The 26,862-nt window shown below is 38.6% G+C and overlaps 1 protein-coding gene across 3 annotated transcripts in view; it reads left to right on the forward strand.

Moving 5' to 3' along the window:
• Nucleotides 1–358: 358 nt before the first annotated feature.
• Nucleotides 359–26,862, forward strand: part of LOC121869786 (tenascin-like) — a 28,595-nt gene continuing 2,091 nt past the window's right edge. Inside the window, exons 1-8 of one of the 3 annotated variants that reach the window (XM_042371365.1) lie at nt 359–500; nt 4,556–4,711; nt 6,343–6,456; nt 14,967–15,081; nt 19,144–19,217; nt 22,836–22,926; nt 23,310–23,346; nt 25,926–26,068. In XM_042371365.1, the coding sequence (XP_042227299.1) occupies nt 434–500; nt 4,556–4,711; nt 6,343–6,456; nt 14,967–15,081; nt 19,144–19,217; nt 22,836–22,926; nt 23,310–23,340 (648 nt within the window). In that variant the 5' untranslated portion in view covers nt 359–433 and the 3' untranslated portion in view covers nt 23,341–23,346; nt 25,926–26,068. Of the gene's footprint in view, nt 501–4,555; nt 4,712–6,342; nt 6,457–14,966; nt 15,082–19,143; nt 19,218–22,835; nt 22,927–23,309; nt 23,347–25,925; nt 26,069–26,862 lie in introns of those variants that run through there. The other 2 variants (XM_042371363.1, XM_042371364.1) reach the window with 2 other exon arrangements.

Consider the following 26,862-nt stretch of genomic DNA (forward strand, 5'->3'; position numbering starts at 1 on the left):
TTGTGACGGCACCGAGTGTGAGCTCTTTCAACATAAGACTTGACCAACACTGGAGCGGGTTCAGCTACATTCAGGAGCCGGTGCATGCCCAGTATTTGCCAACAGTGCGTGACAGAGACGTGACCGATCGCCCGGGCGGCTAGCAAGCCGATCAGTGGCGAAGAGGATAAAAGTGAGTATCTCCTCTTCAATTATCGCTAATTTTAATAGTTTGGACCTTCATATACTAGAATATATCCACAATTCTTTACAAAAAAAGTGTTACCAATAGTTTAATGCTAATTGTATAGACACCTAGGGAAATTTCATGTCAGAAAGACAAATTTTGAGGGTGCTGCTAGGGAAATTTAGCCGAGTAGACTTGGCACCACTGTTTGTGGTGTTGGCCTGGTTGGACACTTTAATTGCTTAACAAACAAGTCAACCAAAGACGATGACAAGAATCAAATTTAATATATGGACGCCACTGTTATTGATTTTCGGATTTGTGCAGTTATGTGGTGAGTAAAATATACAAGAAAGCAGTGCTAATCCTTGTTCATAACGTGGTTATTCGCCCTATCTTTGGATAAATAAGGATGGCGCAAAAGATTGCTAACTAACGTTTTGCCACCGGAAGTAGGCACCTCTACTGTGTTAGGTTTAAAAAACCTACAATAGGTTAATATTCTGTCGCTGCCATGCACGGAGCTTTAAGTTGATTCTTATAGGAAATAAAAAGGAAATACTGAAACAGATGGATTAACACCAGTAGTTGGTTTTCGTTATTTTTTTCTTCATGCTCTTTGGATGATAATAAAGGTAAATTTGCATAAGTGGGCCCCACTGCAATTAAATAACAAAACTCTGTTTTTCCTATAGTTTTTGGAGTTTTAACCGATTTTTACCTATACAGGGTATTTCAATCAGAAATCACTAGTTTTTGAGATACCGCCCCCCCCTTATCCCCAGTGTGAACTAGGGGTTTTGGGATGGGAGAAAACACCAAAAAACAGTGATCTCCAATTAAAATACAGGTCATAATAGTTGAAAACACCAAAAAACATCGGGATAGGTAAATATGCATATTACAGCAACCATGGAATTTGAAGAAAAAAAGTGGTAAAGATGTACATAACCGGTCCGACTAATTACCCAAATGTAGCCAAATGTAGCCGCAGTGAAGTCAAATGATGGTCCTACGTGAATAAATCGGACTGCTAATCACTTTCGACTAGTATTTGGTGTCAGAAAGTCACAAAAAATTGGAAAACTTAATTTAATCTGAGTTAATAGATCGCGTGCATGTACCGAGGGAGCGAGTAATTACCCAAATGTACCCAAATATAGCCAAATGTAGCCGCAATGAAGTCAAATGATGGTCGTACAAGCGTAATTCGAGCTGTGAATCACTTCTCGATTATTATTTGGTGTCATAGTAAAAAAAAATTGGTAAACTTAATTTAATCTGAGTTGTGTTGTGTTAGATTAGATTAGATTAGATTAGATTAGATTAGATTAGATTAGATTAGATTAGATTAGGTTAGGTTAGGTTAGGTTAGGTTAGGTTAGGTTAGGTTAGGTTAGGTTAGGTACATGCACTTGATCTATTAACTCAGATTAAATTAAGTTTACTAATTTTTTGTGACTTTGTGACACCAAATACTAGTCGAGAAGTGATTGGCAGTCCGGTTTATTCATCTAGGACCATTATTTGACTTCATTCCGGCTACATTTGGGTAATTAGTCGGACCCGTACATAACGGCTACCACCAGAAAGAATTGTCCGAATTGGTTGAAATTTTTTCTACACACTAATATCATGATATTAAACACAAAAATGGAAACTACAATGCATAGAACCTAATAGAACCTGACCTAACATACCCAAAAGTTGGGTATGTTAGGTCAGGTTCTTTGCATTATCGTGTTAATTTATGTGTTAAACAAAATACCCTAATATTGAGGTTATTTACATCAGCCATGGCGAGTTATCACATTTCTTTTAATATCACATACACTGTACAACTTTTTCTGATGGGTTTTGATGAGATTAGTTCAGATCTGGCCTTTGTTTTTTGTCTGAAATCACTCGTTTGTGATTTATCCCCCTCCTCCATAACAGTTCTATTGATTCTGTGTTCTGAATTCCCGGTACTCTGTGCTTGCTAACTTATACCATATAACAAAACTAAACCTTACTTAACAACCTAGCCGGGAGCTCTGCCCCCGGTCTCCCAGTGTTCCCTAGCAAGGGGGCTTTGCCCCCGGACCCCCCAACTCTATGTAAATACCCTAGATTCGTGCAGTTCACCTCCATGAGAATATAAATAGCTGTTAGAGTATATCTTACCTTACTCCGAGTCAGAGTCAGAGTCAGGGACCAGACTGCGTCGTGGGTTCCAATGTTCTCCAAAGTTTCCTTATTTTCAGAATGAAATAATACGATGAACTTCCAATAATCTAAATCTCACCCAGCACTTTATGGCTCCATGTAGCAACTGATTAAAAATGTCCCGCATCTTAGCACCCATGCCGAATATTGACCAACCAACCTAACCGAACCTTGCTAAACAACATGATATTTGCTACTGGTAGAGTATTAAAGGAATGTAAAGAAGAACTTAGGGTAAAGGCTTACAAAACAACTATCACTCGAAGTTTTGTTGATTTTCTTTTAGTTTTGCTAAACTTATTGTTTTGATGATTTTAAGTATATTAAAAGAAACGACAACTTTCTATTATAATTTCAAGTATTATTTATGAATTTTTCATTTAATCAATCCTACAATCTTAAATTCCTTGTTAGTGTGCAGGACATGAAAGATGAGGGAAATTACGGGGTAAAAACACGATGAACACTGATGTTATGGCGTTAAAATTACATTTCTAGGTGCATTTAAAACGCCAAAATCATTTTCTTACCATAAGTCAGTCCGGCTTCACAATTTCCCTCCCGCTGCCATTGCTCCTTCCTTTCCAACTGTATAAATTGTGTTTTGTTGTTCCTGATCCTTTTAATAAAATAATTATGCATCTTTAATAAGTTTAGAATTACATATATACTGGTGTATTCTTATTTAGTTTATGCATTCTCTGTTCTCTTTATATCATCTATACTATTTTCTCAATTTTTTTATTGTCAAGCAATAAATGATGTAACTGTGCCATACTTATACTTTTACACAATCTTTTTGACTCATTCCAATTCTCTTGTCATCGTATTTTATACCGTTACCATTCGTCACAATTCTCATGAACTGTGTCTCCTCGCACTTATATGGTTCCCCCAAGGGGAGGGTACATCAAATGTTGCAGCGTCTCGTCTACATCATGGTGACCAGCGTTGGTTGTGATTATTCTTATTTAAGATTTTTTCCTTCGTGACAATAGTTAGGTAGGGTGTTCTAGGTTATTTTGCTTACTTTGGTAGCCCAATAATATTAAGGTAAGTTGTTTGTTTCGGATTAATTTTGTTCGTGACAATCGTAAGGTAGGGTTCCTAGGTTATTTTGCTTACTTTTGTTGGTTAGGGGGGTTAGTTTGGATGGGTTTACATCTACCATCAAAAATAAATGTGCGATTTGGTTAAAAAAAATTTGTACACTTAGCTTAATATTAAACACCTAAGTGAACACGATAATGCATAGAACCTCCTAGAACCTGATCCAATAAGTTGGATTTTTAGGTCAGGTTCTAGTAGGTTCTATGCATTGTCGTTTCCATTTCTGTGTTTAATATCATGCTAATAGTGGGTACAAAAAATTTAAACCAAATCGCACATTTCCTTCTGGTGATAGCTGTTTTGAACATAAGAATGGAGGAAACCGCAGCGGGCCTATTGACCCATACTGGACAGTCCTATTTACACCCAACCCCTATTGCTCATACTGTATATCCATCCAACCTATGTCTGAAGCTAGCCAGAGTTTTCAAGTTAATGATGATGTTTGGTAACTTGTCCCACTCGTCCACTACTATAGTGTCTTGCGCTTGTGAATACCTCACTTGGATTATGCAGTTCAGTTTGGGCCACCATACTATAGAATGGATATCGTATCCCTAGAAAGCATACAGAGGAGGATGACAAGACTAATCCTGGGCATTAGGAACTTTGAATATAGAGTCAGATTAAAGCATCTGAATCTGCACTCCTTCGAGAAACGCTGAGTGAGCGGTGATGTGATTGGGGTGTGTAAATTGAAGTCAGAGTTACACAAAGGTGATATAACAAAGGTTTTTAAATTATCCAACCAGGAGCGAACTCGTAGCAATGGTTTTAAAATAGAAAAATTTAGATTTAGGCACCTGATAGGTAAATATTCATTTGGAAATAGAGTAGTGGATGAGTGGAACACGTTACCAAACGTCATCATTAAATTGAGCACACTGGATAGCTTCAAATATAGTTTGGACGGATATATGAACAATAGGGGTTGGGTGTAAACAGGACTGCCCAGTATGGGCAAAGAGGCCCACTGCAGTTTCCTCCATTCCTATGTTCTTATGTTCATAATGTTTGTTTATGTGTACCTGTATTTGTTTTCTTCATTCTTTTCTGCATTCTTTTTTGCAGAGTGTGATGTTGGCGATGATTGCACAGGTGGTGGTGGTTTCTCCTGTAGCTTCAGAGAGAAATGTGTTGATGGTAACTGTCTTTGTAAAGAAAAATTGGATTTGGAATATAATAAGGATACCCTCACTCCAAGTTGCAATGTGAAGTTTGGTTTTAGTAAGTATTATACTGTACTGTACAGTAATACTCTATATTGTACTGTATAAAGTTAATGTATGTTGTATTCTTTTTTTTTTATTGAAATGTTTGTGTCTGGTGAAGTTATGTTATTGAGAGAGAGAGAGAGAGAGAGAGAGAGAGAGAGAGAGAGAGAGAGAGACTTCTTTACCTTTGGTAAAGTTATGCTATAGAATATTTCATGCAAGTTGTTTAAGGTATTAGTATTTTTTAATATAAAATCAAAAGGCCTTGCACAGTTGCATTTTTTTTCAAGCACCAATCATCACTTTTTGCCAGTGAGAGTTAGTATGCACTTAGAGAATGGTAGGACACTTAGGTAGTGACATGGTCTGGTGAACACAAGGAGAAGAGGTGTGGTGTGAGTTAAAGTCAGGTATTGTTACCTGGTGATTTGTCAGGCCTGTAACTTTTGTGCACAGCTGTGCTCAGGTGGTAGTGTGAGACAAAGTCTGGTAATAATCGCCAGGGATTTGTTAAGTCTCTTATTTAGGTGGTACAGATGGTTGGTGGTGCATATGGTTGGTGATGCAAATGGTTGATGATGTAGATAGTTAGTGGTACAGATGCTTGGGGTGCAAATGGTTGATGGTGTAGACAGTTAGTGGTACAGATGGTTGGTGTTGCAAATGGTTGATGGTGTAGATAGTGGTACAGGTGGTTGGTGGTGTAGATAGTTAGTGGTATAGATGGTTGGTGGCGCAAATGATTTTTTTCTTATGGGTAAATATTCATGAAAAATCCCAATTCACTCATCATAATTTATATTTGATCCTCAGGCCTCTACAGGAAGCTCCTACAGTTAATCCTGCAAAATAAAAGAAACTTTAAAATCTGTCCCTGTGGTTGATTTCAGACGCAGGCCTAATCACCTCGTCACCACCTGTTCGTTAGTCTCAGAATCCTTTCCTTGGTAAATAGATATCTGTGGCAGTTAAATTATTTTCAGTAACAAGTGGAACATCACTTACAGTAGCTCTCCTGAGTTACAATACTGTACGAGTATATAGATCAAAGGTCACCCTCAACACCTTAGGCTAATAAGCCAGCAGCTTAATGAAAAAAGTCTTTGGAGTTATGCTGTGCCAACTTTGAACCAATAGTAAACCAAACTGACAGGCAGTGTATATTTTATAACAAGTAAAATTAGAGAACTGTGTGGCTACAGCTTATTTTACATTACTCCTCGTCTTGTCTTAATATAAAGGAATATGCTTTAAAACTCATCTTCACTTGTAGTTGACAGAAACTTGAAGCCAGACAAAAATGGTAAGAACTAATGATGAGCAACAGAGTGGGAGTAAATCTGGTGACATTTTCTTTGGTCATGTGAAGCAGCAAATATAGTTTTCTTCAAGATTCATTAATGGCACCACCCATGTCATTCAGAAACTCTTGTCTTTTAGAATTTAGAGGTTCAAATGCATTCCTGTTTTTACCATAAAGAGATAATTTTGATAAAGAATGATTCACTCGGGAACCAAACTTTATGGAACTGAGCCTTATTCTCTTTCAAGAGTCTCCTTTACTGTCAGTGCAAAGAGGAATGGTTTTCTCTGTATCAGAATTGGCTCTGATCTTTTTTTTTTTTTTTTGGCTTTCTCCACCAGTTTTATCACATGGTGACTGTAGAAGCTCCCCTTGTCCAGCCAATGCAACCTGTGTTGATAATAAATGCAAATGTGACGAAGGTTTCTTGAAAATTAATGATGAATGCAAAAAGGGTAAGTTAACATAATTTCTTCTGTTCTCTGTATTGTACTGTACTGCATCATATTTATGTCTTATTTTGTGTATTAGTAATATTCCTTATCACTTATTTTACTATAATACATAATTAAGATGTGTAGTAAATTTCTTATATTGATATGTGTGTTACTTAAGTTGCAAAATGAGATTTGACAGTTATAGAATTAGATAATGAAAGTAGAATTAAATGAAAGGCCTTAAATATATTGAATTACAGGTATGTCACGGATTCAAAAATTAATTGAGGTGACAGCATTTCCCATTACCCTTAGGTTGCAGTGCAATGTTGTGGGATTAAGTGCTGTATCTTGAACAGTTCCAGGTAACATTAGTATAAAATAATGGTGCTTTAGATATCAAGGTGGTTAAAAGTACGAGCAAGGTGTAGATATTTACCTAAAGCAGAAGTTAAGGACCCTGTAGTTAGGTTATGTACAGAGATATTTGGCTGGAACAGATAAAGTTATATTTGCAAAGTACCTGTACCGTATAGTGATAATGAATGTGACATTGATACAGTTAATATGCCTTCACACACCCCAATTTTATTCTTTTGTTTCAGCGATTAGGGAACACTTTTCACAACACTCCATTTCTAGTTCAACATACATGTATGTGTTTTTGATCTGTCTTGGACAAAGTTTCTTTAAGCATTAAGGTGACAAGAGTGCTCTGTGGCTAAAAAGCAATAGAAATCTATTTTGTGAGAGATATAAAATAGAAGGAATTCATCATCATCAACATTTTATGGTCATTTTCCACTTTTGTATGGATTGACCGTGATTACCTAATGGCCGCTTATAACTACTACAGGTAGTTCTGCTATAACGCGATAATTGTGTTCTTGTAAAATATCGTGTTATAGAAAATCGCGTAATAGAAATAACAGGGCTTATGGAGAAAATAGGGTTAGGTGCAGATTACTCGAAATCGAAAAAATTTAGTAGTTAGCCTAACACAAAGGATAGCATAGTCTAAATAAATGTTACATTCATATCTAATATTGAAATCATACAGTAAATGTAACACTTTACTTGATGGGGGAGAAGGGTGATTTTGAGGTTGATAAAATCGAGCTTCTCTTCAAGTGTTATATCCTTTCTTTTACGATCATCACCGGGAATTCTATCACCAGAACGCTTCTTGTTGATATTCTTCTTTACTATATTCACAGTTAATACAGTGGGGTATGCTATAACGAACGGATCCTACTACGAATATTCCTATAACGAACGGTTTTACCTATAAAATTGAGAATGCTATAACGAACGAAACTCCTACAACGAACATAATTTATTTATTTTTTTTTCTAATTTATTGTTTTATTATTACAAATATTAATGATATTCTTTATTTCAGGGGTTTAGATGCATATTTATGCACTTTTTTACAATTTTTACAATTTTATATTATATTTTTCAGTGTTAAGTGGTTGTATTTGGGGGCCTGGAACGGATTAATCCTATAACAAACGAATGCTATAACGAACAAGGTTCTAGAACCAATTAGATTCGTTATAGCATACCCCACTGTACCACAAAATTGGAGAAATAGTAAGCAAAAATCGCGTTATAGCAAACAAGCGTTCGCGTTATACAAATATCGTTCCTAATTCATAAATCGCGTTAGAGCAAATTCGCGTTATCAAAACACGCGTTATAGCAGAACTCACTGTATTCTTAACTTGAATGTCATTTCTTACAACCTCTCCCCCTCTTCCCACCACATTTAGGCTCGTGCACCTCTTGACCCAATAGGCTTCATACATTCACTCCACGTGCCCAAACCATATCGGCCTTCCTCTATCAAAAATTTCCACACTACAGGTACTCTCAATGCCCAGTCACCATCTTAGCTCTGAACAGGTCCTCCTATCTGTCAGTGTCACATTCCCACATCCACCTCACCATTCTCTTTTCAGCTTGCTCAAGCCTGCTTATGTCATCCTCTTTAACTGCCCCTGCCATACATTACACTTCTCATGTCAGCTGCATAAATTCTTCCTTTCATGCAAAGGGAAGGTCCTCTTGCAGTCAATAAAAACAGTAAGTCATAATAGTCCAGCAAATGCCTGATATACTCATGTATAATCTGATTGCTGATTTCTTGTAAAAAGCCTGATTTTTTCATATACAGGTAGTTCTGCTATAACGCGATAATTGTGTTCTTGTAAAATATCGTGTTATAGAAAATCGCGTAATAGAAATAACAGGGCTTATGGAGAAAATAGGGTTAGGTGCAGATTACTCGAAATCGAAAAAATTTAGTAGTTAGCCTAACACAAAGGATAGCACAGTCTAAATAAATGTTACATTCATATCTAATAATGAAATCATACAGTAAATTTAACACTTTACCTTGAAAAAATATGAATGTAACTTGATGGGGGAGAAGGGTGATTTTGAGGTTGATAACATCGAGCTTCTCTTCAAGTGTTATATCCTTTCTTTTACGATAAACACCGGGAATTCTATCATCAGAACGCTTTTTGGAGATATTCTTCTTTACCATATTCACAGTTAATACCACAAAATTGGAGAAATAGTAAGCAAAAATCGCGTTATAGCAAACAAGCGTTCGCGTTATACAAATATTGTTCCGAATTCATAAATCGCGTTAGAGCAAATTCGCGTTATCAAAACACGCGTTATAGCAGAACTCACTGTACTGTACTGTACAGTATACTGTACTCTTAATTTAACGGAATCCGATACAACGAACTCTCGATTTAGCGGAAGGAATTTTTTCCGTTATTCTTTACTTGATTTAGTGAACTACTTCGCTAAATTGAGATTATGGAGACACCTCAGACACATGATATGTACATAGAAACATTATTCATAACCTTAAACTAGGGGGTTTGGTGTTTGTTTTCAATTCTTTCTATAATTTCCAAACTTTTTTCCATTTGATAGCTGCACTCTTTTGACTTTCTCCCCCACACCACTTCCTTTCTGAGACTTCTGAGAGAATTTCGGCATGATGTCTAAGCACAGTAGTTAGTTGACCAAGGTGTAGACTGTGAACAACACATGCGATGGTGGCAGGGCACAGACTGAGCGGATGTAAACAAACCCCACGCGCCAAGCATGCATTTGGTGCAGAATTTAACAGAATCATACTCGATTTAGCAGAAATTTAACTGAATCACTCATGATATAGTGAACTAGTTTGCTGAATCGAGCGAAAATAACGGAAATTCGATTTAGCGGAAATTTTGATGTAACGGAAAGGGTTGACTCGAATTGGTTTGTTAAATTGAAAAAATACTGTACCTAATGTATATTGTACTGTAATCTGACCCTAGCTTTTGAGGAATACAGTACAGTAAGCTCTTCTAAAGTGCAGGTTTTCATAGCAGTTTGAACCCAGCACCCTGAGGTGTAAATTGTTTATATTGGTTTACTTGTGTATGCAGTGACCCCTCGTTTAACAAACGCCTCGGTTAACGAAATTTCGGTTAACGAACTGCCTTCCGTAAGGATCTTCAATTCGGTTAACGAATTTCTTACGAACCGACCTCAACATGTTTTCTCTTGCACTGACCGGGCAACCAGCTTTAGTATCAGTCCACCAATACATTAATCGGTTCTAGGGCTTAAATTCCTTACTATTTTAGTAAATATCAAGAAGTTTATACTATTCAATAATTTTAAAAGTTTAATATTCAATTTTTTAGTCATTTTAACAATTATTGAACATAATTGAAGGTAAAGTGACTAGTTTAATGCGCGGCATCCAGCCTCTTAACACAGCAAACAGGCGTTAGTCTCTCTCTGTTTTCACTGGAGGTAACATCTTGCTTGAGACTCTCTTCAACTAAACGCTTTTTTTCTGTGTTTCCAAGCAAATTATTGGTCATTTTGAAATATATTTTACATATTGACAATATATAATGCAGTGCAGTGTTGATTTAAAGAAAATAATCTTGAATTACACCAAGAGAGCTAAAATTTTATGGGTGAAATGGCGCCATGGGGTGACTTCTCTTCCACCCCAATGCCTCTTCTTCTTCCTTCTCCTCCACCCCCATTCTAAATCCCATCATCATCATCATCATCATCCAGGAGCCTTCTACATACACACCTCAAAGTAAGTGAACTTTTCTACCATTTTTGTTGAATTTAGGAAATTTTCGGTGAGCTGGAACCAATTACCCAAAAACCCATTGAAACAATGGTTTCGGTTAACGAACGACCTTCTGGAACGGATTGAGTTCGTTAACCGAGGGGTCAATGTACTTTATTACAGGTTCTGATATATTGATAATCCCATAGTGCCAGGAATTTGATTAAAATCTTTCTGGGATCTGGGTATGGGCAGGCTACCCCAAAATTCTGAGGTCCACAGTGGTGAACGGGGAACATTGAACTTCAAGTGAGTAGTTAAGGTGGGGTAGCTTTGAAGCCTATCATGGTCCAAGGGACTAGTTACCTGACTACCAACCATGATGGCCCTGGATCGAAAATGGCACCCAGAGGTGTAAATTGTTTACATTGAATTACTTGTGTATATTACACTTATTACAGGTTCTGATATATGTGCATACAGGTGGTTCCCAACTTACGAATGCCCAACATACAAACGAGGTTAAACTTGAAATTTACAGTACAGCGATATCCCCGTTAGCCGGAACAATTGCTGCAAAGTACTTCTGGGAATGAGAGATTTCCGGGTAACGAGACGACTCTCTCAAAGCCGGAAAAAATCCCTCATCCCCGGAATTTTCCTGTTAACGGAAAAAATTTTCTCAGAAGTTCCAGAAATTGTCCATTACATCATCTCTCGAACCCGGAAAAATATCCTCATCCCCGGAATTTTCCTAGTAACGGAAAAATTGTCTCGGAATTTCCAGAAAATGCGCCTGATTTTCACATCTCAAACCCGTAAAAAACTCCTCCATCCCCAAAATTTTCCAGGTATTGGGAAAATTTTCTCGGAATTTTCTGTAAAATGTGCCTCTCGGAAATTCGCTCCCAAAGTCGGAAAATTCCGGCTTTGGGAACAATTTTCCAAGAAAATTTTAAAACTGGCTTTTGGAGAGTTCCGGGTTTGAGGGTTCCCGGCTAATGGAGATATTACTGTAGAGTAGTACCCCAATTTACACGGTCAATTGAACCCACGGGGTACCGCGGAAAGTGAAAACCGCGTAAAGTGAACAACAGAACATATGGGATTAATTCCAATAGAGACTGGCCCGACCCCCAAACTCCACTTTTTACGACACAATACCTATGTTGTAGTAAAAATTACATCTTAATTTTATGATGGAATGCTCACACAATTAATATTTAAGAGAAATACAGTCGCCAGATTAATGTCCATTCAAATAATGGACTCAAATCCCCCTCTTCCCTGCTCACTAGCTCCTACCTCTCTGAGAAATGTTTGGGTGAAAACACTAGATTTTAACGTTTAGTAATAAATAATACCTCAGACTAAAATTAGGATAATATAATTGACATTTCTGGATTCCTTGCAGGTCAGGGAATATTTTGAATGAAAACTTCATATATTTTGCATAAAAGATAAAATATTTGCTTGTGTAAACCAATTTATTACATTAGATCTAAAATTTGTATGTCTAATGCAAATTCCATGATGTTTATATTCAAAATGATCATCATATTTTAAGAATTCCAGCAATGCAAATTATATTCTGGCCGGGTAATTTGTATGAATTTTATGAGCTAAAACAAATATCTTCAGTAAATAAACAAAGAAATATTCTTCAAGGACACACTATCTGTCAATCAAAGTACCCCACCTTGCCTCCCCCCCTCCTCACACTCACGCCAGCTGGGTCGGTCCGGTCCCTACCCTCCCCCCACCCCCCACCTTCCCTCCCTACCAGAGAAATGTTTGGGTAGAAACACTAGATTTTAACGTTTAGTAATAAATAATTCCTCAGACTAAAGTTAGGATAATATAATTGACATTTCTGGATTCCTTGCAGGTCAGGGAATATTTTGAATGTAAACTTTATATATTTTGCGCAAACGATAAAATATTTGCTTTGTGTAAACCAAATTATTACATTAGATCTAAAATTTATATGTCTAATGCAAAATCCATGATGTTTATATTCAAAATGATCATCATATTGTAAGAATTCCAGCAATGTAAATTATATTCTGGCCAAGTAATTTGTATGAATTTTATGAGCTAAATAAAAATAAAAAAAATTATACTTCACGCGTATATGAGTAGATGCACCGCGGAAAGTGAAAGTCCGGCTTTGGCAAGGTACCGCGCAAATGAGAAATCGCGGAAAGTGAAACCGTGTAAAGCGGGGTAATACTGTACTGTACAGGTAATGATAATGAAGAAATGAGTGCCAACCAATAATGTAGTGCTGGCCCTACCAAGTGAAATCTGTGTATCTTGAGTTAGATACAAACTAAAGGCAAACTTGTTTGTCCAACAGACACCAAAGGAGAACGAACAGGTGACACTTCAGTAATATGATGCTCAAAATTATGGATCTTTCACAAGAAGTAGTCTGTATAACTAACCCCAGTGGTGAGGATAATATGTACTGTATTTTTGGTGTTTTTAATATAATTATTTATCGTTTTTTATACATTTTGTACATTTGCCGGAAGATTCAGACAATCGGCTTTTTCGGACAGGTCCCCCCTTTTAGCCCGGATCTTCGAGGGTTCACTACCTCCAAACACCGATAACATTTTTTGTGCGTAAGCTGAAAGTTGTGGATAATCTGCCCCCTTGGGTGTGTGGGCGACAGACAGGGTTTATGGTAATTTCAGAAGTGGGCCGCATTGAAAGGCTTTGAGGGCCGCATGTGGCCCTACGGTCGTTATTCTCTTTTGTTGGATCACCAATGGCTTTCGCCAGGCGAGATCTACTGGTGATCTGCTCTCCTACTGCACCCATCTTTGGTCATCCTCTCTTAGGGATTATGAGGAAACTTTCGTCGTGGCCCTCGACATCTCCAAAGCATTTGACAGAGTATGGCACAAGTCTTTGCTTTCTAAGCTTCCCTCTTATGGTTTCTCTCCCCCACTTTGTTTTCTATTCTCTAGTTTCCTTGAGAACCAATCCATGGCAGTTGTCGTCGAGGTATCGATCTCTTGCTCTTTCTCTACCAATAGTGGTGTCCCACAGGGTTCTGTTCTTTCACCTACTCTCTTCCTTCTTTTTATCAATGATTTTCTTCACACTATGACTAATTCTATCCATTCTTACGCTATGATTCTACTCTTCACTCTCAAACTAGATCTGTTTCTGGAGCTGATATCTTTACATCTATCAATGCGAATCTGTGCAGCATCTCCGGATGGGGAGGTAGAAACTTGGTTAAATTCAATAGTAATAAAACTCATTATTTACCAATTACACTTTCTAAATTAGATGATTTCCCACCAATCACATTTCAGGATGCTATCATACTGTCAAATTCTAAAATAGATATGCTAGGCCTCATCATTTCCTCTAATATGTCATGGAAGCCATACATCCTCAACATTGCTAAAGCTGCCTCCTGAAAGTTGGGAATGCTGTACAGATGCTGTAGCTACTTCACTCCTGAGCAGTTACTTCAAGTATATAAAGGATTCAATCGTCCTAACTTGGAGTACTACTCTCATATCTGGGGTGGCTCTTCTTCTGTCCAACTGTTAGATAGGGTGGAATCAAAGGCAATTTGTCTTATTAACTCTCCTCATTTAGTTGACAATCTTTCTTCCCTTTCTCTTCGCCACAATGTTGCTTCACTCTCTCTCTTTTACAGGTACTTCAACGGGCAATGTTCAGGGGATTTGGCATCCTGTGTACCACCGGTAAGGCCGTGGGTTCGTAACACACGTCTTGCCCGCGGTGCCCACCATTTCTCTGTGGATATCGGTCACACGAGAATAACCCGTTATAGTACCTCCTTCTTTCCTCACACAGCCAAACTGTGGAATGCTCTGCCTTCTTCTGTGTTTCCATGCTCTTACAATCTGTCTCACTTTAAAAAGCTGGTTTTCCGGCATCTTTGTGGTGTAGATTAATACAGTACAGTATAACCTTTTTTTCTATATTTTCAATTTCTTTTCGTTCTTTTTTTTCGCCCCCCAGGCTCCGTTGTGGGTCGTTTGACCTGTGCCCGGGTTGGCTAATTCCCGTAAAAACTCTTATCGGAGTATCGGTATCGGCACATCCAAAATTCCATAGTCCTGGTAACCTTCTTCATGGCAGTGCGTATACAGCCCATTGTAGGCTTGACCTTTTTGATTGCATAAGGAAGCAGTATGGCCACTATTGCATTTGACTGCCTTCACTTCTTCATGCATAAAGTTAGGCACCCATTCACAGTTGGGTGGACAGGTTTGCCCCAAGTGTAATCCAGAATCAGCGAGACAAAGTGAGCACTGTGGCTACCTCACCCTTCTAAGAAGGTAATGTACTATAAATATATCCAGTTGTAATCAATTAAATATCTGCCCTATTACTATCATATACATACTCATTTTCTTTGCAGGAAACCCACAAAAGGTTCTTGCAGCTTGCAATCCTAAATCATCAAATGGTGTTATAAACTCCTGTGATATAGAGGAATACAGCCTGTGTGAAAATGGCCTGTGCATATGCTTTGCGTAAGTAAAACTTCAGCTTTTGTGTGATTATTAAATATTTCATCAGAAAGTTTGTCTGAGATTATCTGACTCACCCTTATGCCTTCCTAGTAATATAGTGTACTGTATGGTGCTTATTAGAGGATTCCATTCCCCAGACAATCCCTTGTTATGTCAACCAGGTTCAGACATGCTCTGGTCACCTATTACAGATATATTAATCTTCTTTCCCACACTTTTGGCTCTAAATAAGGGGATATAGTGCAATGGTGGTTGATATGTACAGTATATAATAATAATGGAAGCCCCTCGAAATCAAGTTTGACCGGCCCAAGGGCCACCGAGGCGTGAATTTGTTTAAGGTGTAGAAGCTGTCACCAACACAACAACCACACCCTAAGTTAACGAGTTTCATGACCCAGTGTCAAGGAGCAGTCCGAGAAGACCGGACAACTCGCCAACTGAACTGGCTAACCATTACCCCGGATTACGATCTGCAAATCGATTAACATCCAGGTTCCCAATTACTGCTGGGTAGACAGAGGCAAATGGCGTAAAGAAACTTGCCCATAGTTTCATCCTGCCCGAGGATCGAACTCGGGTCTGCTCGCTTGTGAGGCGAGGACTGCTGACCATTACACCACAGGTTTGACCCAACAGAGCATGGAGTAGTTTGCTAGTAAAGCCAAGCTTTAGTACTTGTGTTTTATTAAGTTTGTTGATTTTTGAGGATTAGTACTCACCCCTGATGGGTTGCTTCTGATGGCCAGGCTTTTGATTAGAGAATAGACATGACCTGGTGAATGTTTTAAAACTGGACAACTCCCACTGGCTTTAAAAAGACCTGCACATTACAGTATCATTTTCAGTGTTTGGGGGAATATAACTTACTCATATTAGAATATAATGACTTAATCATTAGTATAACCTTCGGATGGTCTTTCAGCTAGACTGGATTGGTTGTCTTGGGTCAGTGAGTGCATTTTAAGCTGCATGCTACTAAAAGCAGTTCGGCCCTATTTTCTAACATGACACAGTGTGGATCACCTCTTGTTTTTCCAACTGCAGTAATTTCCCTTTCAAAGGCAGTCTCTTCCTTCCACTTGTCTCTGGCTTTGCACCACAGCCAGTGGAAGTGGAAGGGGTGGGTTCAGTGACATTGTCACTGGGCAAGGACATACATCTTGACTTCATCGTGACCAAGATATGATTGCATCATCAGCGGCATGGGTAGGAGGATTACCCAGTAGGACAACTGGCGAGTGTAAACATCCCATACTTGACCCCGCGAGATAAGAAATTTTTCGCACACTCCATTCAAAACGCTCTTAATTCCAGAATGTATGTCACAGTTATTGGTTTAATGCACAGATAAATTACCTTCACCTGACATAGGTCACTACTCCTGGTACTATACTACTGACAAGTGGCCCATTGACAGACCATCCTGGTTACCGTATATACTCCTGTGTAGTTCGAGTTTTTAAGACCAAATTTTTAGGCAAAAAATTGGGGGTGGACCTCTACATGGGTAATACAGTGGGGTATGCTATAACGAACGGATCCTACTACGAATATTCCTATAACGAACGGTTTTACCTATAAAATTGAGAATGCTATAACGAACGAAACTCCTACAACGAACATTATTTTAAAAAAAATATTTTTTTTTTTTTTACTAATTTATTGTTTTTTTATTACAAGAATTAATGATATTCTTTATTTCATGGGTTTAGATGCATATTTATGCACTTTTTTAAAATTTTTACAATTTTATATTATATTTTTCAGTGTTAAGCGGTTGTATTTGGGGGCCTGGAACGGATTAATCCTATAACGAACGAATGCTATAACGAACAAGGTTCTAGAACCAATTAGATTCGTTATAGCATACCCCACTGTAGTATGGTTAGGTTGAATCCGTGCATTATGGGAAGGGCGAGGAGCAACTTTTAGCTTTAGACAAGAAAAATATTTACCATTTACTGCCAGTAAACAATGGAAACGTAAAATATGTACCAATCAGTAATGAAAAGTTGTGCAGTGCCTTCAGCAGATGAAGCTCACCAACTTACAATAGGCTAAATTACCTTACAGCGTGCTTTCAGTAGTCTATGTTGAAGTTCTTAGCACAGGCTAACTTATCATATCATATACGGTATCACAGTACTCATTGATCTACAAAAAATACCGGAAATAAAAACCTTTTCGATATTTCACACTTAATATAATACCCGGTAATCCACCTCAACCTCGTATTGTTTACAACGATGCACAACGCACCACCAGCTGTTGAGTATCAGCTAGACGGTACACTTGTTTTTCGAATCGTTTTCAGTTAAAAAACTGTTACATCACACGTATATTTTATCTTAACTGCCTGAATGAATATATTCTCGGAAATAAATAGTAGTTTTAAGAACATAAGAACATAAGAAAGTGGGATACTGCAGGAGGCCAACTGGCCCATACAGGGCAGATCCCTTTCACACCCATCCCAGCACTTCCATGTGCCTATCCAACTTCGTCTTGAAGCTCCCTAGCGTCCCCGATCCTACTATAGCACTCGGTAGCCTATTCCACATATCCACAACTCTATTACCAAACCAGTGCTTGCCTATATCCTTTCTGAATCGGAATTTATCTAATTTAAAGCCATTTGTTCTAGTTATTTCGTTATTACTGAGCTTCAGAACATCTTCCATTTTACCCTTGTTAATCCCACTTACCCACTTGTACACCTCTATCATATCTCCCCTAACTCTACACCTCTCTAATGAATGTAAGCCTAAGCTTTTCAGTCTTTCTTCATATGGAAGGTTTCTAATATTATGGATCATTTTTGTCATTCTTCTTTGTACTCTCTCCAAAGAATCTATGTTCATTCTATAATAAGGACACCAGAACTGAACCGCATAATCCATGTGTGGCCTCACTAATGCTAGGTAAAGTTTCAAGATAACGTCAGCAGTTCTGTTACTCACAGACCTAGATATGAACCCAAGAATCCTGTTTGCCTTGTTTTGCTGAAACGTGATGTATTTCAATGTAAAATACGATAAAATACATGACGAAAACAAAAGACTTTACCTAACCTTCCGATGTTCAAGAGATGTTACTCCTTTTTATTAATAGTTTTCGGTTAAAATACTGTTATATTACAATGATATTCTATTAATACTGTGCTCGATATAATACATTCACGGAAATGTAATATTTTTGCTGAAATGAAGTACGTATTACAGTGGAAAGTGGGATAAAATCATGACGAAAACAATTGACCTTCGCTTTCTTTGGTTGTTCTAAAGATGTTACCGTAATTGCTTTTCAAATGGTTTTCAGTTAAAAAAACTGTTGTATTACAATAATATTCCATCCTAACTGACTTGAATAAATACTTGAATGGAAATATACAATATTTTTGCTGAAACTACCCGTGTTTCAGTGTAGTGTCATAATAATGGTAAACAATTTGCCTTCAGCGCTCGGTGTTTCAGGCACGGCGACGCTCAGTTTATAGGACATAGAGAGTTTTTAGTAAAGGTTTTGTTGTTCCATAACCATCAAAAACTTTTGGTCGACCTATAAACGAGGTAGAATTATAGACGAGTATATACAGTAAATATGTATGGTGAGATGGGGTCATATAGCATATAGCACCTGACAAATTCTCGCCTTGGTATCTTCCTTTCAAAATATTAGCTTGTCTGCTGGGCAAGTGCTGGGCACATGGGTGTGAAAAATCACTTGTCCAGCCACTAGTCTGGGCACTTCTGGGCTGCCAGGCACTGCTAATCAGCACAGCCTGCTGTGTATACAGTTCTGCCCACATATGCATATTATTCTGAAACACATCAGTAATTACTGATAACTAACTGGTTCCTTTTTTAAGACTAGAATGAATAGATAAATTTTTTATTTTTGTATTGATAGGTATGAAACTAATAATTGTCATATATAAGATTTGTCAGTTTGTAATCAACAGCATACATAACCATAAGAATCCATTGGTTAATTATGGACAATTTTAAATATTCTACAGCTCTGGTATTGTTATTAGATTATCTAATTGTTTGCTTACAGTGGATACTTTGCGAATACTACCAGTGGGAAATGTGAACGACAGTCTTCATACCTTAAGGCTTATGGCCTCACAGGTGAGCTAAAAATATTATTTATATTCTTATGTCTTTGGATGATGATACACTTACTTAGCATTCAAGTGTAAGATTTAATATTGAGTAAACTTAAATCCTAAATTTATTACAGTTTTGTACTATATATTATGTATACAGGTGTTGACCATTATACGATCACAAGGTGATCAAACATATATCAATATTAATAACTTATGGGAACCCTGAAGAGCCAGAGTTATCACTCAGAGTTGTTATTTTTCAACTTGTAATTTTTGGATAAACTTACAAAAAAATTATTATTTTTTTTACTCTGTTACATGCACACACAATCTTCCATACAAAATGTGAAACAAAATTACTATTATAAGGTACACTATCCACCACCACCACACACCACCCACCACCCACCACCACACACCACCCACCACACACCATCACCCCACACCACCCACCACCACACACACCACCCACCACCACACACCACCACCACCACCACACACACCCACACCACCCACCACACACACACCACCACACCACCCACCACCACCACCACACACCACCACCACCACCACACACCACCACCACCACCACCACCACCACCACCACCACCACCACCACACCACCACCACCACCACCACCACCACCACCACCACCACCACACCACCACCACCACCACCACCACCACCACCACCACCACCACCACCACCACCACACCACCACCACCACCACCACCACCACCACCACCACCACCACCACCACCACCACCACCACACACCACCACCACCACCACCACCACACCACCACCACCACCACACCACCACCACACACCAACATCACCACCACCACCACCACCACCACCACCACCCACCACCACCACCACCACCACCACCACCACCACCACCACCACCACCACCACCACCACCACCACACACCACACATCACCACCACCGCCACCACACACCACCCACCACCACCACCACCACACACACACCACCACACACCACCACACACACCACCACCACACCACCACACACCAACATCATCACCACCACCACCACCACCCACCACACACCACCACCCACCACACACCACCACACCACCACCACCCACCACCACCACACACCACCACACACCAACATCATCACCACCACACACCAACATCATCACCACCACCACCAACCACCACCACCACACTACTTCCACATTCCTGTGACTACCACCACTCCCATGACCACCACTACCTCACACCAATGACCACCACTACCTCACACCACCTACTACCACCACACTCCCATGACCACCAACCACCACCACCTACTACCACTACCACACTCCCATGACCACCAACCACCACTACTACCTCACACTACCCACTACCACCACACTCCCATGACCACCAACCACCACTACCTCACACCACCTACTACCACCACACTCCCATGACCACCAACCACCACCACCTACTACCACTACCACACTCCCATGACCACCAACCACCACTACTACCTCACACTACCCACTACCACCACACTCCCATGACCACCAACCACCACTACCCACCACCACACTCATGTGACCACCAACCACCACCAGCCACCAGTACCTCACACCACCCACCACCACTACCTCACACTACCGGTGTGAGGTGTACTCCTCAACCACATAAGCCAAACTCATTACACTGAACCCTTTTCATCGTGCTGGGGTGCGCCTGGTGACAGGTGCTTTCAGGTATTCAATCCCAAATCTACTAACTTATACTGATGAGCCACCCCTTGATCTTTAATGTTAGCATCTTGAGGTCCAGTTTGGGTTCTGTCTCCATGTAACAGTGTCATGCTATTTGGAGTAGATTGTGTCATGTTTAGAGAAATACAGAAAATTCAGCATAGACAAAGATTACCCATAGAACAACACAAGTTTCCTGCCAGGCATAAGCCAATCATAGTGGCCTGTGAGTGTGGTGGCATGGGCCTATCTGTGCTTATTGGCTGGAGGCTGAGTTCATGCCCCACCAAGGCCACCAAGAGGGGCACTCACTGTTCAAACCGACAGTCTGTGTTGGAATTTTGTGGGGAGAGGTGTGGGATGTCTGTGGTGGCGACATGTCAGGTATTAGGGTGTATTCTATTTGGTAAATCCTTAAATTCCCATTTGTTTTGAGATACATGGTCCCCGTTTAACGAGCTAGGAGCAAGTTTATTATTTTGAAGTTTGATTGTTAAAACCCAATAGAAAGTATTCAGTAAACGCAGTAACCGTTACTAAGAATCCTAATTCATCTCTCCCTTATTGAGAAAGGTTGATTTGTTATAAGTGTCTCCAGGGTCATAAAGTCTGTTTTTTTCTGAGTTCTAGTCCATGTGGGGGAGAAGGGGAATGAGCATGCTAATGCTGTGGCAATAGCAGCTGCTTCTTGCCCTGTTGCACATAATTCCCCTCTATCTGCCTCTGATATGAAGCCAGTAATAAGAGCTGCCATCTGCTTCTAGTATGAGTCGTCTTAGGAGCACTCAGAGAAAAACCACTTCCAGCACTAACCTTAATCTTGTTAGTGTTGGTTCAGATAGTACACACCGTTGTGGGGGTTAGACCAAGCACAGCGACTATGTCCACAGCACGTTCCCCTTTTTCAAATCGGGTTAATACATTCATTTTCGTAGCAAGGGTAATGGTCTTACGTTGCCTCTTCACTAGACTAGCATCAGTAGCACTTGATGGGCGCTTAGAAGCCATTTTGAATGGTTTTAGAGCAAAAGCAGCACTAAGCACACACAAATGATGTGAAGTCGTAACAGAGACTGGCTTGGCTTCGCTTGGGGACGCTGTGACGTTCCGCGAGTCAGGGCAGCGCGCCGTGCCGAGAAAGCGTAGGTTGGCCAGACAAGAGTGGGTAATTCGCTGTAGAAAGTAGTCCATGTCGACGCAAAATGACATAGTATCAGATCACCGGGACGTTAAAAGAATTTTTAGTCTCTAAAGTTCAGCAACGTAGTACTGAGACAACGTTAAACGGGACGACGTTAAGAGAGGACTTACTGTACAGGTACAAGAGTGGGGTGAGAGTCCCCCACACTTAATTTTCACACGTGCTTTCTCTGTCCCAACGAACTGCATTAATCTCTAAACCGCACGGGTCCGTACACACGGGGAAAAAAAATGCTTGTGTATGAAATGGGCCTTTCATTGGAGTATGTGAGCTGCGGCTATCCTGCCCAGTTTGAAATATTACTGTAGGGAATCGTAATACTGTATTTCATTTGTGAGTAAGCAGGGTATGCTTTGTGAATATCAAACGGATCTTAAAATATCTATTGCAGATAAGTAGGGTTGCTGATAGCGTGGTATTCCTGTATTGCAAGTTATTGCACATCACTTTTTCTAGCAGTGACAATGCAGCAAAAGCATTTGGGTAGCCATAGAGTAGCGACCATTGTAAATCTGATCTTAGCCATCGCATAGTGCCATTTGGTGTTAATTTCTTAATATTGTAAAACTAACTGATCGTACGTCAGTCAATCGTATAATGGTCAACACCTGTATTTCAGAGGCCATTCATGAATAAAGACTTGAAGTCTTGATTTATGAATGGCCTCTGGTGTAATTACAAATAAGTTTTATGAGTTCTTTTCTCAGAATACCGTGTGAAGCCTGGAGAGTATTGCAAAGATGACGGTCAATGCATTCCTGGTCTAGTGTGTAAAAGTTTTAAGTGTTCCTGCCCGGGGTAAGTTGTATTCATAAATGCTTTAAAACCTTGTAATAATGCTCATGTTAATATCAAAGTGTGAGTCTCTTTATGTTTTATTTTGTTTACACCAAAGGAGGAGTATGTTATTCTTGTGTTTCATCTTTCTTTCTTCCTTGCAAATTGTCATTCCTTCAAATCTGGATCTGTTTTAAAAATGTCGGGCTTGTACTTTGGTCTGGTTCACCCCTCCACTAAACAACGTGTGTACTAAATCTCTTGACCACATTCTCAACCCATGCGCATCATTTTTTATAGTATTATATTATATTTTCTTTATTTCTAAGCCTCATTAGAGTATTAAAATGATTTTTCTACAATTTTTATAGTTTCATGGCAACATGCATTACCATCTCTTGCAGGCCACAGCTCACTAGCATGTCAGCCAGCTGACTCCCGGTACGTGTCTCAGAAAAATGTATTTCTTTAACAATTATTCTACTCTATATACATGATGTGGCTTAGAAATAAGGAAAATATAATACAGTATAAACCTATATAATAAGAAAAATTAAGAGCATATGTAGGAAGTAAATGTGTTATGAGGCGGTGGGTCAAACTGGGCTTTATTATGTAAGACGTGACGTCACGGCATACACACCCAATACGGTGGCCGCCACGCGTATGTGAATCCACTGAGCTGGGTAATTACCTGAAGTGGTGTAAGTGATAACCGTGCCTGCAAGACCTGTGTAAAATGAGTCTCTACTGAATCTGCTAGTTTAGAGTGTAAGTAATTTATATAAATTAAAAATAAAAATCCTCATTTTACAAAAATATCAAATGTTGCAAAACTTTCCTTGGCAGGAGCATACTAGAATACACAGAGTAAAACAATTAGTGAAAAATACTAAAAACATATCTCGTAAAAATTTTGAAACATTCTGGAGTGCTTGATATATCCTATATATAGTATGCTTTGTAGTCAGTGAAAGAACTTCGCAGTCGATAAATCAGGGAAAGCACTTGACAGTCATAGCGAAAGCACTTTACAATCACTAAAACAGAGTACAATGTGAATTTTAGTGATGTCCTCTCACTATAAGGTAAAAAAAAAAGATGACAGATGAACATTGAGCTCTATTTCTTACACACAAGTAACCAAGAAGAAACGGTGACTGGACCTAACCTAACCAGATGGCCACAAGGTGGCGTTCGGGCAAGTGACGCCTCATCTGACAAATGAAGTGAGTGATGCGTTCCATATGCCAACTTAGCGATTTGGTAGGATGACGAATATCATTAATGTTAGTTTGTTTACATTACAAATAGGGGAGTGATCTTAATATATTCACTCATATGAAAGTTTTCAACAATTCAGCATACAAAAGAGTCACTTTAACATACTGTATGGTATTTGATATCGAATTAACCTCCTGACAATGTTATTTATTACCTTTGAGTGATAGATGATTGTTATTGTGCAATGAATTTAGTGAGGCTAAAACTTCAGAAATTAAAAGAAAAATCTGTAGACAAAATCAAATGGGATTTGGGTAAATTCAAAATGGGTAGATGGAATATGAAGTTGAAACTGAAATTAGATTTTAAGTTTCACTAGAGGGTGAATTTGATGAACAGGAACCAGGATAACAATTTAATAATTAAAAAAAATAGTAATTTTAGAGACTTGGGAAAACTTATAGGACATAGGAGGAACACTGCAAGAAGGAAGTTATAAGTGATAATGAAAGACTAAAAGTTCATGATAAAGTAATATTAAATATACACTGTGCAAATGATACTGCTCTTATTACAGATAGTGAAGAGACATTGCGAAAACTTGTTAACAGATTATTGAAAAAAGATTAAATATATATTTTAAGAGTAAATGCTGGAAAGACAAAAGTAATGGTTGTTTCCTAATTGGAAATAAACCCCCAAATAAAAATTATGGTTGGCAACAGGAACTTAAACAAGTGGAATATTCTGTGTATTTAGGAAGTAACATTACCTGTGACTGTAGATATATGGAAGAAATCAAAACAAAAATAGGGCAAGCAAAAACAGCATTTAATAATCTAAAAGACCTAATGAAAAGAGACATTAACTTTAATTTGAGAAAACAGCTGCTGAAAGGCTTTATATGGCAAGAACTATTGTATGGATCAGAAGCGTGGACACTTTCAGCAGACGCCAGAAAGAGGTTGGCGGCCATTGAAAGGTGGTGTTATAGGCGAATGCTAAGAATAAGTTACACTGACAGGAAAACAAGTGAAGAAGTACTAACGTTAGCAAAAACTACAAGAGAAATATTGAGAGTACTGAAAAAAAAAAGGAGGTACTTTGGTCATATAATTGGGGATGAGGGGATAATAACAAATATTAATGAGCGAAGTTGAGGGTAGGAGGGCCAGGGGAAGGCAGAGACTGGGATGGATGAATTAAATTAAAGTCTGGATCCTCGGTGATACAAAACCTTGGAGGATTGGTAAAAACAGCCTGAGAACATTAAGAGTGGAGGGCTGTGGTTGCCAACCCTTAGATATGCGAACGGTACTCTGATTAATGGAGTAATTTGCTCACTATGCTGGTTAAGGTCACTGGTCAATAATTATTCGTGGAGTGGTGATCACCCTTCTTGAATATAGGACTCATTGGTCATTCACTGGGGACCTTTTGCTCATCCAGGCATTGCACTATGAGCATTTATTTTCCTTTATTTTCACTTCTGGGGATTATTCATCTTATAAACCTTAGAGAAGCTGGACCCTGGGCTGATGCATGCTGTGTGTGTCTGAGTGAGTATAAACTGGTTAACAAAGCATCACTCATCGGTCTGGTACCAAATATCCGACATATCCTTGTTTTTTCATGAATTTAAAGTCAGTAAAATCACAGCATCAGACCAGATTACTGTACAGTGATACAGTGTAACAAGAACTTATTACAGTGTAGCTGTATAGCATTAGTAGACATCTTCTGTATTTGGAGTTTGCGTTATGCAAGGAATAATGGAGCTCATCTTATATTTCCAGGAGTTGTAGTTACAACAGCAAAAGAGAATCATGTGATTGTGGAGAAGTTGATACACCAAATGGACCTATAATAGTTGGTGTTATTTTTGGTTTCATCATCATTGTTTTCTGGATCTGGAGGATCAAGAAAACTGCTGAAACGTAATGTATATTTTGCATTCATATTGTACTGTCTCTGTATCTATTATGTTTTTCTACTGTAAATGGTAATGCAGGTATACAAAACCATAATAGGGAATCATTGTAAATGAAGTACAACTTTCCAAGCCAATTTTGTTATATATAGGGTAGTTTATTTTAGTTTTAGAGAGTAGCAGTAAAGGATTATCAGAAATGTGAGAGCAGTCAATTTCCAAAGTAAGTAAGTAAGTCATTCGTTCATTATAATTTCCATAGATATGGAGGTGAATGAGTTAAAAGACCATAGGCCTTTAATTTGATGACAAAGAAAGATCCTTCTTCAAGTGATTGGTTATACAGTATTATTTATTGGCTAATAATTCAGGATTTGGAGAAGGTAATAGTAGACAGGGATGATCTTAATCATTTAAAGGAATAAAAATAATTCTGAGATATGTGTTTGTAGAACTAATTAAACTTTTGAGTGCATCATAAATTTCAAAAGTACTGTACAGTATTCTCCAAAAGTACAATTTACCCATGAAAAAATGAAATTACTCATTTTAATATTTTATTGCTTATTTTATCATAAGAAAACCACATGGATTCAAATACCTGTATTGGCTTTTGAATCCCTTGGAAATCCAGTTACTTAGTGAGAAAACATTTGTATAAAAATATTTAGAAAAGGTGATTTTCAGGAACGAACATATTATTTCCCCAACTCTTTACTGAAGGGCCAGAACTCACCCAGAAGCATGAATAATGTATAATAAAGCAAAAATTTTATTATAATTAAAAATATAGTATTAGCAAT

This window comes from Homarus americanus, unplaced genomic scaffold (assembly GCF_018991925.1).
Source record: "Homarus americanus isolate GMGI-L3 unplaced genomic scaffold, GMGI_Hamer_2.0 scaffold17515, whole genome shotgun sequence".
Taxonomy (NCBI): domain Eukaryota; kingdom Metazoa; phylum Arthropoda; class Malacostraca; order Decapoda; family Nephropidae; genus Homarus; species Homarus americanus.